At 30.1% G+C, this 13055-nt stretch overlaps 1 protein-coding gene across 1 annotated transcript; it reads right to left on the reverse strand.

Annotated features, from left to right (window-relative positions):
• Nucleotides 1–5153: 5153 nt before the first annotated feature.
• Nucleotides 5154–6052, reverse strand: LOC114753176 (RING-H2 finger protein ATL78-like). Its single transcript, XM_028941845.1, has one exon. It carries the CDS (start codon nucleotides 6028–6030, stop codon nucleotides 5350–5352), a length of 681 nt encoding a protein of 226 aa, XP_028797678.1. The 5' UTR covers nucleotides 6031–6052; the 3' UTR covers nucleotides 5154–5349.
• Nucleotides 6053–13055: the final 7003 nt, after the last annotated feature.

Genomic DNA, 13055 nt, shown 5'->3' on the forward strand with positions numbered 1-13055 from the left:
AATTTGTGTCCTGTATATCAGGAGGAGCACTCAATTAATTTGAAAGATAATAAGTAATTTTGCCTCTTCAGCTAAAAAAAAAAAGTAGTTTGACCAGCATTATGCCTCTACTTTTAAATTCCAAAAAAATAAATATATTAAATGATGTCATATGCATGATAACAATTTAATGTCCATAACCAATCTTATTTGTTTTAAATTCATAGCCCCATATCCGGTCCAAAATAGCCCCATAAGAAAGTTTTTGGACCGGGGCAAGGAGACCGAACTGTGAGAGGGAAGGTTTAAAGAAGGGCGGACCAATCTTTAAGTAATGAATTGGGCTCCCATAAAGCCCTGCAATAAAGAAAGCCCACCTTTTGAACAGGGAACATTCGTAAGAAATAGAGAAACACATTTACCAACAAGAGTTGAGTTTAACAAAATAAACTAGTTTATCACAAAATGACCAATATTTAGTATTTGATTGTGTCTAAGATAGCATTGTCTCCGATAAAGATACTACGTATAGGTAGCATAAAAGTGAAGCATTTTGAAAAATAGAGTCCAGTCTTGTTTGGAGCTTGAGAAGCACAGTTCATAAAAATGTATTATCTTAGATTATGAGCCCTTCTTTTTTTCAGCCAGGACATTATGGTCTCATTTGGCACGAAACATTAAAAATAAGAGATAGAGACTCTGATTGTAATTGAAAAAAATTCTTTAAAAAAGTTTTTAGTATAAGTAATTACTTGTTACCTGGAATTCGACAAACCCATGAAAGCATAATTGGGAATACGACTTTCTCTGATAATATTCCTTAATCCCACATACTAATAAACACTATTTTTTTCAATTTTAATTCTAATTCCTACACTTTATTTTTAATATTTCATACCAAATAGGATCTATGAGCCCTTCCAATGACGATGTCGACATTACGATATCAATATATCAGCATAATGTTTCTAGCCAGAATATAACAACATGATTAATAAAAGTCAGGTAATATTCGTAAGAAAAATATTGTTTATGAATCACGAATAATTTGTTTTACTTTAAACTCCAAGGGAGCACTCTGGAAAGAACATACTTGGTTCAGTTAGATTAAGGAGTGTTTGCTTTTTCCCAAAAGTACTTTTTAAAAGCATTTAAGTTGAAATAAAACTCATCTCATATATCTATTTCATATACTGTAAAATTACTTTTAAAACTATGATTTAGTTTTCACCCAAACACTCTCTAATTAGATCGAATGTGATTGATATGTGTTACTTTAGTAATACAGATAATATTCTTCGACAGAATTGAGGTTCATTTTTATTGAAAATTAGGAAGGAAAGTGAGCTGAAATAAAATTGTGGCTACTCTCCTCATGTTAAATAGGCACATTCTTGAAGTTGTTTCCCAATTAGGGGTGGAAACAGACCAGGCGGCCTGTCAGGGGCCTACAGCCTGGCCTGTATTTGGCCTGACCTGGTCTGGCCTGTTTTTCAAAAGAGACAGGCTCAGGCCTGTTTGAAGGCTTGTTAAAGTTAATAGGTCAGGCTTAGGCTCTCTAAAAGGCCTGTTAAGCCTGTTAGGCCGGCCTGAGCCTGTTAAAAACTTATAATTATAATATATAAAAAAATTAGTTAATGATATTGTTAATGTGTACTTTTAATTTATTTTTTAATTTTAATATATAGTTAATAGCTTAGTTCTTCTTTAGATTTTGAAGTTTAGTTGACAAGTAAAGATAAAAATATAATTTAAAATAAAAATATCAATAAATAATATGATCTTTAAATCTTAAAATATAAATAAAATAGGAAAGAAATTTTTGTTCCAAGAATGACAGATTAATTAACTTATGTATTATATTAATTAAATTATGATACTCTCTTTATTCATTGTAAAATTAATAGTTTTTTTTATTTATTTGTCTTAATTTTTTTGGTACTTAAACATAGTTTTGTCCCAAATTTTAACATATAATTCGAATTAGTTTTTAATAATATCCTTATAAATTATAATTAAGATTTAAAACAGCACCTATGATACTAAAATTTAAATAAAAGACAAAACTAAAAAATTAATTATTATGTATACTTTTTTTATTTTAGCTTTTTTCTAAAAAAAATATTATAATTTGAATTTTTTTTAAAAAACAGGCTTTTTAACAGGCTTCAGGCCAGGCTCAGGCTGAAAAATAAGCCTGTAACAGGCCACAGGCCAGGCTCAGGCCTATAGGCTACAAAACAAGCCTGACCTGTTAAGAGTAAAGCCTGGCCTGGCCTGGCCTGTTTCCACCCTTATTCCCAATCTTTTAAATCAATATTGAACAAAAATAAAAAAAATCATAATAATGAATTGAAAAAAATAATATGCAAATCCCTATAATTTGACCTCATTTTTAATTAAGTCTTTATATATTTTTGTCTTTTTTGTATGGTCTTTATAACTTCCTTAGTTATAAATGTTGCTCTCTAGACTCATAGTTTTTTAATTTGTCAGCAAAAAATAGCATTGATAACTAATCATGTAACTTTCATTTCAGCATTCTTTTGCAAGATAAATCTAAATAAAATCAAAATCAACGAGGTTACCGATTATATATAGATGCAAGAAGATGATTATCAGCATAATAATATATTTTTAAGTCCATAATAAATAAATTTCATCCTATCTTTTTATATTTAAGTTCCTTATTATTTTGTATTTTGTAGGAATTTATACGCCGTTTAGTTAGTGTCCACGTTAATTTTAATCAACAAATTATAAACACGAGGAGTAATGCCTTCGAAAATTTTGTAACGAAGCAACCAGAATTAAAAAAAATACAAATATATAAGGAAGAATTAGTGTGAAGTTCTTGAAAAAAAATTTAATTATCAAAAAGTCTAAATAGTAAATACTTTTTTGGTCCTATTTATAGGATAAAGAGAAAAGACATTTTTTGCTCATATTTATAAAGCATTGAGAAAATTTTTTTGCATAGATATACTCCTTCGGTCTTTATATAAGACCTATTTAACTAATTTGATTAGATTAAAAAAATTAGTTAAATTAGTTAATTATAAAAAAAGTGAAACATTTTTCCTAAAACACCATAATCATCTTTCTTAATATCCCGTCCCCCTCTTCTACTTGATAATGGTTGAGGGAATATCTATAAGGGTAATTTAGAAAAAAATGATAAATATAAGAAATTGGTATTATATTTAGGATCAAAACCAAGTCAAGAATTTAGTCTTATATTAAAAATCTAAGGAGTATAATTTTATGTTTTCATTTATTATTGTGTTGACTTTGTATAATGTACATTAAATAAAAATTAAATTAGAAAATTAAATTTTAAATAAAAATTAATAAAATTTAGATTTTTTTTATATATGTTCGACTGAGGATTAAGCAACAGAAACCTTTCGTCATTCTTACATACTCCTCGGTTGTTATTTGACTTTTTGAGTCGTTAAATTTCTCCTTTGAAAGTTAACGGTAACTCCTTCAGTACCTAATTCAAAAAAAGATACAACTATAAAAATATTTCCTTCTAAATATCTTGTAAATTGAATAGTACTACGGCTTGGCAGGGTGAATGACGAAAGGAGAGTGATGGGGAATTTGAGAGGTGGTTCGATAAGGATATGATGTGACATGGGACTCAGCCTAGTGAGTAGTGAGTAGGTTGCTGTCTGTGTCTCTATGTGCTTCCATGTTTGCCAAATCCACCGGAACCACAACTCCACACTGTGGCATTTATGAGGACGACATAATTCCCGTAGATGTGTAAATTGATGACAAAGTTGAGGGCGGAATCTTACACAGTGATCCCATTATTCTTCTAAATGGACGCCGAATATATAAATGGCGTCCATATTCATCAGCCTTACACTTGAGAATTAATAAAGCTACTTTTTTTTATGAATAATTTTGTGACTTGTTTAAGCCACTAATTAACTTCATTATTATTAGACATGCTCTCTTGTCTTAATTTAACCCACCTAGTGCAACTGCAAAATGCCATCTCATTCTTCAAAAATTAAATTAATCATTTCCCCATCATCAATTATTACTATCTTTGTTTTATGATTTTTTTTTTATATATAACTAAGAGTATCTTCAATTCATTTTGAGTTTAAAACTAATTTCTATCAGGTCAAAAATATTAAAATTACATTTTTTTTTAATAAATACGCTTCTCGACATTTGAATCGTGAAAGTATTTATCAACCAACAGTATTGTTGGTTTCTGTTTGTTGATTTCATCTTTACATTCACTCACCTGCTTTCAATCTTCTTTCTCTCTCTCTCTGCAATTATGCTGTCCTCTCACCAGCCAGAAATTTAGTTTAAGGGCAAACTGAATTTTCACTTCGAAAATATCTATCCATAAATTATACATATGGGCACTTAATTAAAGAAAATTATGAATTAATGTGGCTGACAATCTTTTAAAAATAATAGTAAAATGTTGTCTCCATTTTGAACAGTGAACATGTGTAACCAACTGTTAGTGAGGATCGAGAAAATTATTTCTTTTATGAGCCAATTCCGATGGTTAAAAAAAAAATTAAGCTTACATTGATGTTGAAAAATCATATATTGCATATTGAGAAATAACAAGAGAAATAAATGTTGCTATATTTTATTTTTTCCCCATTTCATCATCTTATACATTTTAGGGACCAATTACAGTGAATCTTTTGCACTGCTTAAAACACTACAAATTTTATTCATAATATGATATAAGCAATTCTATGAAAAGTTGAAAACAAATATCACACTTCGCATTTTTCAATATTGGCAGGTGATAGATGATCTGCTTAATGTAAATCAGTGTCCCACGCAGAGCTAGTACCATATATATACATTATGCCATAACCACAGGAATAATTAATTAATTCATTAATAATAATAATTAATAATGCGTCCAGCTTAAGCAATTAATCATATTCGAAGCAGAGCCTGTGCGATATATACTTTGTGCTAATTTTTGTACCAAGTGTTTCAACAATTTCCTCTTTTGGTTCCAACGTTTTGGATTTAATTAATACCCCTTTTCATAGTGTCTTTCACTCTCAGCTTCCATTTATTCTTCATTCTTCATTCATCAACCCCCACCCCCACCTCCATTATTAAGCACCGCACTTTCATGCTTATGAACACAATCAATCTGTGCTTCATCATTCTGAAATAAATAGCTTTTCCCAATATATATTATTGAAAAAAGAATGCAAAAACTACTACAATTCAGAATAGCTATATTACACTTAGTATAACAGTAATAACTCCTCAGGATCTCTCTCAACTCTATATATACACTTATGAGAAAGTGAAAATTAAACTGAAAATGATCGTAGTTAAGCTTAATTCCTACGTTTGTTTCTAGGCATCGTTATTACGTACCATGCCCTCTGGTTCTAAAGGTGCGATCCTCACAATAGTTTCAGCAGAAGCAGCAGAAGATGGCTGGGACGTCGTCGTTTCTGACCCTATGATCTTGTGACAGGTCTGAATAAGGCAGTGCCTGCACTTAGGGCAAGACGAATGCGAGCTGAGCCACTTGTCAATACAACGAACATGGAAGCCATGGTTGCACTTTGGAAGAATTCGAAGGCGATCGCCATTGTTGAACTCAGAGAGACAGATCGCACACTCTGGGTCCAAACCTGGGAGCTTCAACTCAGAAGAGTAGGTCACTGTAGGGAAAGTTTTGAGAGCCTTCTTCTTCACTCCGGTGCTGGCTAATCTAGCCGGAGGGTTCGTCGTGTTCAAGTCGTTGTTATTGAGAACGACGACGTTGGAACACCTTAAGGCACATCTGATGATGGAGTTTAAACCCAGTGAGCAGATGAGAGCACACAAGAGGACAGACAGTACCATGATAACATTTGCATCGAAGTTACCATCTCCGAGGAAGGAGGATTCTGCCGAGTTGTTGGAAGATGAGGGGTTGGTTGATGAGTTGAGGTGGGAGTGAAGGAACAGTAACCTTCTAGAGTACTGGAATTGATGATCGCCAAGAAGGTCATGGAAGAGTAGCTGAGAATTTGCAGAAGCAGACATGTTTGTCTTTGCTTGTTGATGAAGAAGAAGATGAAGAAGAAGAAGAATTGAGTAGTGTTAGAGAGGTTAAGACGGGTTGAAGGGGATTATATATGAAGGGGGATGATTAGAATATCCCTAGGAGAAGGGGGGGGTTAATTAATAACGTTGGTGTCTTGGTAGATTGAGATTGAGATTTGATTTAGCAGAAAATGGATGCTCCACTTAGTGGGGTTTAATGTTTTTGCCTGAGTATATAATTGAATTATGATAGGAAAGTGGATCCCTCTGCTCCACTTTAAGCGCAGTAGGATGTGCCACGTGTCTGATATGTTTCGGCAGAATCATAAATCCTCTCCCATGCTGATCCTGCGGGCTAGCTAGCTACCACCCCACTAGCTAACCTTAGCTTCACCTGAGAGGAAACTAATGGATCCTCAGAGAATTGGCTCATCATTGGTTTGGAATGGCCTGAAAATAAGGTTTCAAAGTCCAGTTCAAGGTTTGGTCATTGGAATTTATACAGTAACAATTGACAAATGTTTTTTTTTGTTTATTGTTATTATTATTATTATTACCAGTGTTTGTGTGTGTGTTTGTTTTTAGATCAAGAAAACAAAAAGATACCTTTGCACAAACAACTGGACGACCTTTTAGAATGAAATATATATTTTTTCATTTAACAGCAATTTTTAATCAGTACGGTTTTTTTCCCCCCAATTCACGTTTGGTCTTTTGGATTCAAAAGAGAAAGTAATCTAAATGGGATTGTCCGTACTCACCTTTAATGAGGACAGAAACAATAACATATTTTGTGTATTTGTTTATTAATTATCCAAAATCAGATACTATTTGTTTAAAGATCTGAGCATGATCCGAGCCAATTAAGGGCAATTTTTATTTAATTTTTAATTTTCACGAAATTGACATTGATATTTTCTTTTGGCTTTGCTTTAAATTTAACGTGGGAGCCACTGCCCTTTTATTTTTATTTTTTTTCCAATCAGGCCAAACCAAAGAACATGGAAGCCACCAAAGAGGTATAATCATGGCTATGGGAACTGATCCAGATGCTTAAGCATGTGTTATGTGTTTAATCCTCTAATCCTGTTTATAGGGTAAAGAGAGAAAATATTTTTTGGTCATATTTATAGGGCACTAAGAGAAATTTTTTGTATGGGTATATAATTTTATTCTTTATTTATTATTGTGTTGACTTTATTTATATGAGGTATAATGTATATTAAATAAGGATAAAGTTAGAAAATTGTTAAATTTTAAATAAGAGTACATGAAGTTTAAGGGCTTTCCTGGTCTGTATGAAACATGTTGGAAGTCACTAATAAATAGAACTAAAGGAGTATAACGTAAATCAAAAATTAATTTTTCATATTTTTAAATTTAATTTTAACCCAAAAATTATTAAAAACCATTGAAATATTTTATTTAAACGTCCCCCTCCCCACAACACCATAGGCACCAAAATCAAATCCCTCCGAACTTGACCATATCTTATAATTAAACGATATTTATCATTCTTCTTTTTTGACATTCTACGTGGATGGATGTTAATTATCAACCTTAAAATCTTTGTTTACATAAATCAGATTTGAATCTGAAAGATTAGACGTTTAAGCACGATTGAGATCAATATGGAGTTATCTGCAAGCTCCAGCTGGAAAGTTTCATTAACCCTAGCAACTAGTTTTTCTCAATTAACAAAACAAAACAAAGTTAGCTTGCTAGCTTATTTATTAGTACTAATCTTATCTCACAATAATAAAACAAATTTTTAATTCTACGAATCTTTCATAGTATACTTAAAATGAAACATGTCATGTTAGCCGCCAATAATCAGATAAAATATAATATAAGAAGAGATTCAAAATCCTCAAAAGCCTGCAAGTAGTTAGATCGCAATATCCCGTGAGGATGATACTAAATTTATTAATTACTACATCAATTTGGCAGAATGGTTTGGTCTGATATTCTGATGTGCAATTTTAGTTTCTGATTTGTCAAATTAATCTTAGATTAATACAAAACAAAGGGAAGTACTTTGTGTATGTTGTGTATTATTATAAATTATTTGTACGGAGGGAAATACGCGGAGACAAGTGGGAGAAGCCTGCTCTTTTTAAAAAAATTAAAAATTAAAAATATTAAAGTTCAATAATATTAATAAATAATATAATGATTAGTATTAAGAGCTGCCAAAAAGATCAAGGATAAGTTTGCCTTAAATTTAAAAGTTGTGCTTTTTTTTTGCTTTGCTTTAGCCTTTAGGATGTCCTACATATCTGGGCTGGATCTCACTAGTGCTTGTTGTTTCTCCGGGCCCACACGGCCCACACGTAAGGACCCCACTGTCCAGAAAAAGTTTAAAAATGTGTTAGAATGAATTGTGTTCTAAAATTCGTACAGGAAAAGTACCAAAACTCATTTTAAGAGAAGCATCGTAAAATTATTTTTAAAAATCTATTTCAAACACTTTCTAAATAAATTTTTAGGAAGTATTTTCATTTGAGAATAATTTTTGACAAAAAATTTGATGATAAGAAATTCAAAACATCTTTATATAATACCATTCAAAATAGTTAAAAAAATTCTGAATAGAGGTTTAACCTTATTTATTACTACATGAACAAAAAATTAAGGGTAATATTTGTAAGAAAATAGTTTAAAAATAAAAAGAAATTGGGTAATTAAACGTGGTTGAAATTCAATGAGAACTTGGTGGGGAGACATGAAATGTACGGGCTGAATTTGGACCCCCAGTGATGTTGTGATGCCTCATCTCACGTGCCAAACAATATAATACTACATCTTATTTTTAATATAAAAACTAGTTTAACTTTTAATTTAGTCTTAAATATAAGATCTCAATTCATTTTATCTATCATATTTATCTATTTTTTTAAAGTAGTCCTTATAATAGCTGTGCATATTAAAAATTCCATCAAATAGTAGTTTCAGCTAATACACATAATTAGCAATAGTATTCTAAAGAAAACAATACATATTTATTATAAATAACTAACTTCACCAACTTTCTTAATTTATTCAAATTAGTCAACTAATTTTTATGTTAAGGATGAGAGGTAATATAATCGTTGATTTTTCTCCCTATTTGGACACACATTCGTATTCCTAATATGATTATGCAGGCACGGCCCTATTAAATATTTCCTTCCCTGTATATATATATCCTGTTAATAATGTGTATATATACTCTTGATATACTCATTTTCTGAGGGTATGAATATATATTACTTCTAAAGAGGCCACCAGATTTTGTAGGGTCTTGTCTAGGTCAGATCATAAGCATCAAAAGCAGCTCCGAATAAAAATTGCTTGCATTATTGTATATGTCGTGTTATGTTTGCTATAGGAAAAAAGTCATTTTTGTAAAGCGGAAAAATTAAATTTGTGTGGTTGGCATATTGATAATTAATACTCCTCCGGTCCTTAATATAGGACCCAATTGTTGAGTTGATTTTGGTCCTAAATATAAGACCCATTTATCATATTTATCAATTTTCTCTAAATTACCCCTATGGATACTCTATCAACCATAATCAAGTAGAAGATAGAGAGGAGTATTAAGAAAGATGATTATGGTATTTTAAGAAAAACATGTCACAATTTTTATAATTAACTAACTTACCTAACTTCCTTAATCTAATCAAATTAGTTAAATGGGTCCTATATTAAGGACCGGAGGAGTATTAGTTTCAATCCTTAATATAAAAGCTAGTTGACTAATTTGAGTAGATTAATAAAGTTTTTTAAGTTTGTTATTTGTAATAAATAAGTGTTATCTTATTTAAAATACACTTACAAATTATGTGTATTAGTTAGAACTATATTTGACATGTGCAACTAATATAAGGATTACTTTAAAAAAAAAATATGAGAGATAAAGTAAATTGAGGTCTTATATTTAGAATCAAATTAAATGTTAAACTAGCGCTTATATTAAGAACATGAGATAGTATGATATATGTTGACAAAAAAATAATATGATATATTTTTCTAACTATAATTAAAAGAATAAGTTTTTAGGAAAGCCCATTTCTCATGCTTATTCTCATATTTCAAGGTCAAAAAAAATTCTTATTCCTCTCTTTATACTAAACATAGCATTAGTATTAATCATATATAGTAGTTATAACCCATGATTATTATATTTATGAATAATTTGACTCGTTACACATTTATATATGTGTATGAACTTTTGTGATGACTTGCTGCTTTATATATACACACTTATATTTATAACTTTTATTACATATATATAAGTCTAACGAAATAAAGCAAAACAATTAATTTTCCTTAGTCATGGCATATTGACATCGATTAGATTTTACCTTACTAATTAAGCAAAACTTAAGCTCCAATTATCTAATTAGTATTATATATAAATATGTGTGTGTGTGTGTGCGCACCTTGTTCCCAAGATTCTATGTTTCTCTTAATTTTAACTGGGGGAGTGACTATAATAAAAGCACTTGATGAGTGGGAAAGTGAAGGGAGGTTGATTGCGGCGTGTTGCTTGTAACCCAAGTGGGTGATTATATTCTTATTGATTTAGATTTCTCAAAATTGCATCTCAGGCCCTAACCTTTAATACTATCTCTGATCATTAATATAAGAGTTAGTTTGATATTCAATTTAGTTCTAAATATAAGACTTCAATCCATTTTGCCTCTTATATTTTTTTTTTCAAAGTGGTTCTTGTATTAGTTACACATGTTAAAAGTTTCATCAAATGTAGTTCTACCTAATGCACATGATTAGTAAGTGTATTTTAGGAAAGACAACACCTATTTATTACAAATAACAAACTTAATTATTTTTTTTAATCTATTCAAATTATTCAACTATCTTTTATATTAAGAATTGGGAAGTAGTATATAGTTTCTTAATCTAAGGTCAACTTGTGTCATTAATATTATAATACACTATTATCTATAGATACACCTGAGTTTGGTTTTTATTCATTTACAACGTTACATACTGTGGTTGACACAGTTTTTTTTTTTAGCAGCCAATCAATTCGTTGATTTTGCACGACTTGTGTGTGTGTAGGCTTGGATGTAGTATGACTGTGTAGACACACAAATGCGCCAATCAATTGCATTTTAGTATAAAATACTACCTCCACTTCTAAATATAAAAGCTAACTGGAGATTTAATTTGGTTATAAATATAAGTCTTAATTTATTTTGTTTTTTGTATTTATTTATTTTCAAAGTCATCCTCATGATAATTACAATATGTTAATAAAGGATTTTTATTTTAATGTACATGATTAATAATGATATTTTAGAAAATATAATATATATTTATTACAAATAACTAACATAATTTTTTTAATATTTATAAATTAATTATCTACCTTTTATATTAATCATCTACGGCCAGTGTATAATTAAAAAAAGAAGGAACCGGAGGGGTTTTCTTATCTTGGTCGAACATGGTATATATAATTAATTAATCAATCTGTTTTTTTCCCATCCTTTTGAGGATTGAATAATAATCGCTTTTTGGGGTTGGAGTTGGATCCATTGGTTGATTCAAATGGCACTTTGTTAGGTATTAGCTTGTAATGTTGCCCACTTTTAAGGGCATGCCGGTTTTTTACAACTTGGAATTGGTTGATATTAAGAGGTACCATATGGATGATCCTTTTGCACTTTTTGATCCATAACATAAGTTTCTTTTTTAAAAAAAAAAACCAAAGTTAGCTTGACAAAAAGTATAAGTTTAGTTTGATCTTATCTCCAATATTTAATATTTTATTCTATTTGACCCTTCTGTATAACTAAATTTGACAAGTAATTAATTAATTATAACTAATGCAGTAGTGATTCTAGACAAATGTATATCTGAAAAAGTTTTACAAATTTTTTATATATTTAATAATATAACTTCCTTTTAATTATTATTTTTACCCTACATTTGGTAGTTAAATCAGACTTATATTATGGATCAGAAAAGTAGTTTTTATTGTCAAGTTAAATGCTGTGCCATTTCATAATATGTACCCTCCACATATATAGTCCCTGTACCATTCTCATACTTATCATTTCTAATTTAAAAAAGTTAGCTATATCATTAAAATTGTTCAGAAATTCATTTGCAGTCAATCTTTACCCAAAAAAATATCGTAGACTTGAAAAATAAACATTATTCTTTCTATTCTCTCATTAGAAATTGACAAGGAAGGCTCTCTTGAAATAGAACTATTAATGCTACACAAAAACTGTTATAAACAGAATTATATTTTGAACCATGAAACCTTTTTGCAATGCCACTTATCTTCTTTTGTTTTCTTTTTTTGGGTTATGCATAAACATCTTCTCATTGAAAGTAATCTTATTCAATGTACTATCGAATACTAAACATGAACATCTCTTCCTGCATGAATTCAAATCTTGGTAATGCATGTTCCAAATATTGGCACATGTAAAACTCCATCAATCCTAAGCAAGTTATATACATAACATAAATCAAATATGTTCTTAAATTTGATGGTTATTTGCAAATAATTGTCAATTTTTTCCTTTCCAACCAGAAGATTAACAAATTTATAGAATAATCTTATAAGATAAAATAACTGTCAAATTTTAGCATTTCCGTAGTCGTGGATATTGAAAGTAGAACCTTGTGCAATAACACACTATTGTAGTAATTTTGCACTATGTTTCAGACATTTCCCCCTTTCTAAAGTCACCATGTTTTTCTTTATTTAATAGCCCTTATATGGGAGTGTCTTTCATCGAGCAGGCACCACTTTAATGGTTGCGAATTAATCTGCGGACTTCTGAAAATAGCTTATATTATTGAAAAAGAATGCAAAACTAGTTCAATTGAAAAGTAGCCATATTAACCCTTAGGGTAAGTGGTAAAAATCAAAACAACTCGGGATCTCTGAAGTCTATATACACTTATGACTTGAAAGAGACAAAGTCACTTAGAGGAAGATAAAGTGAGAAAATATTAAAGATGGTAGTTATAATAAGTTCGTCCCTATCTTTGCT

This window comes from Neltuma alba, unplaced genomic scaffold (assembly GCF_004799145.2).
Source record: "Neltuma alba isolate B1F8T4 unplaced genomic scaffold, ASM479914v2 tig00001210_pilon, whole genome shotgun sequence".
NCBI classification, from domain to species: domain Eukaryota; kingdom Viridiplantae; phylum Streptophyta; class Magnoliopsida; order Fabales; family Fabaceae; genus Neltuma; species Neltuma alba.

Excerpts from the sequence above, each read along its gene's own strand:
- LOC114753176 (XM_028941845.1), bottom strand. The coding sequence starts at position 6,030 with ATGTCTGCTTCTGCAAATTCTCAGCTACTCTTCCATGACCTTCTTGGC.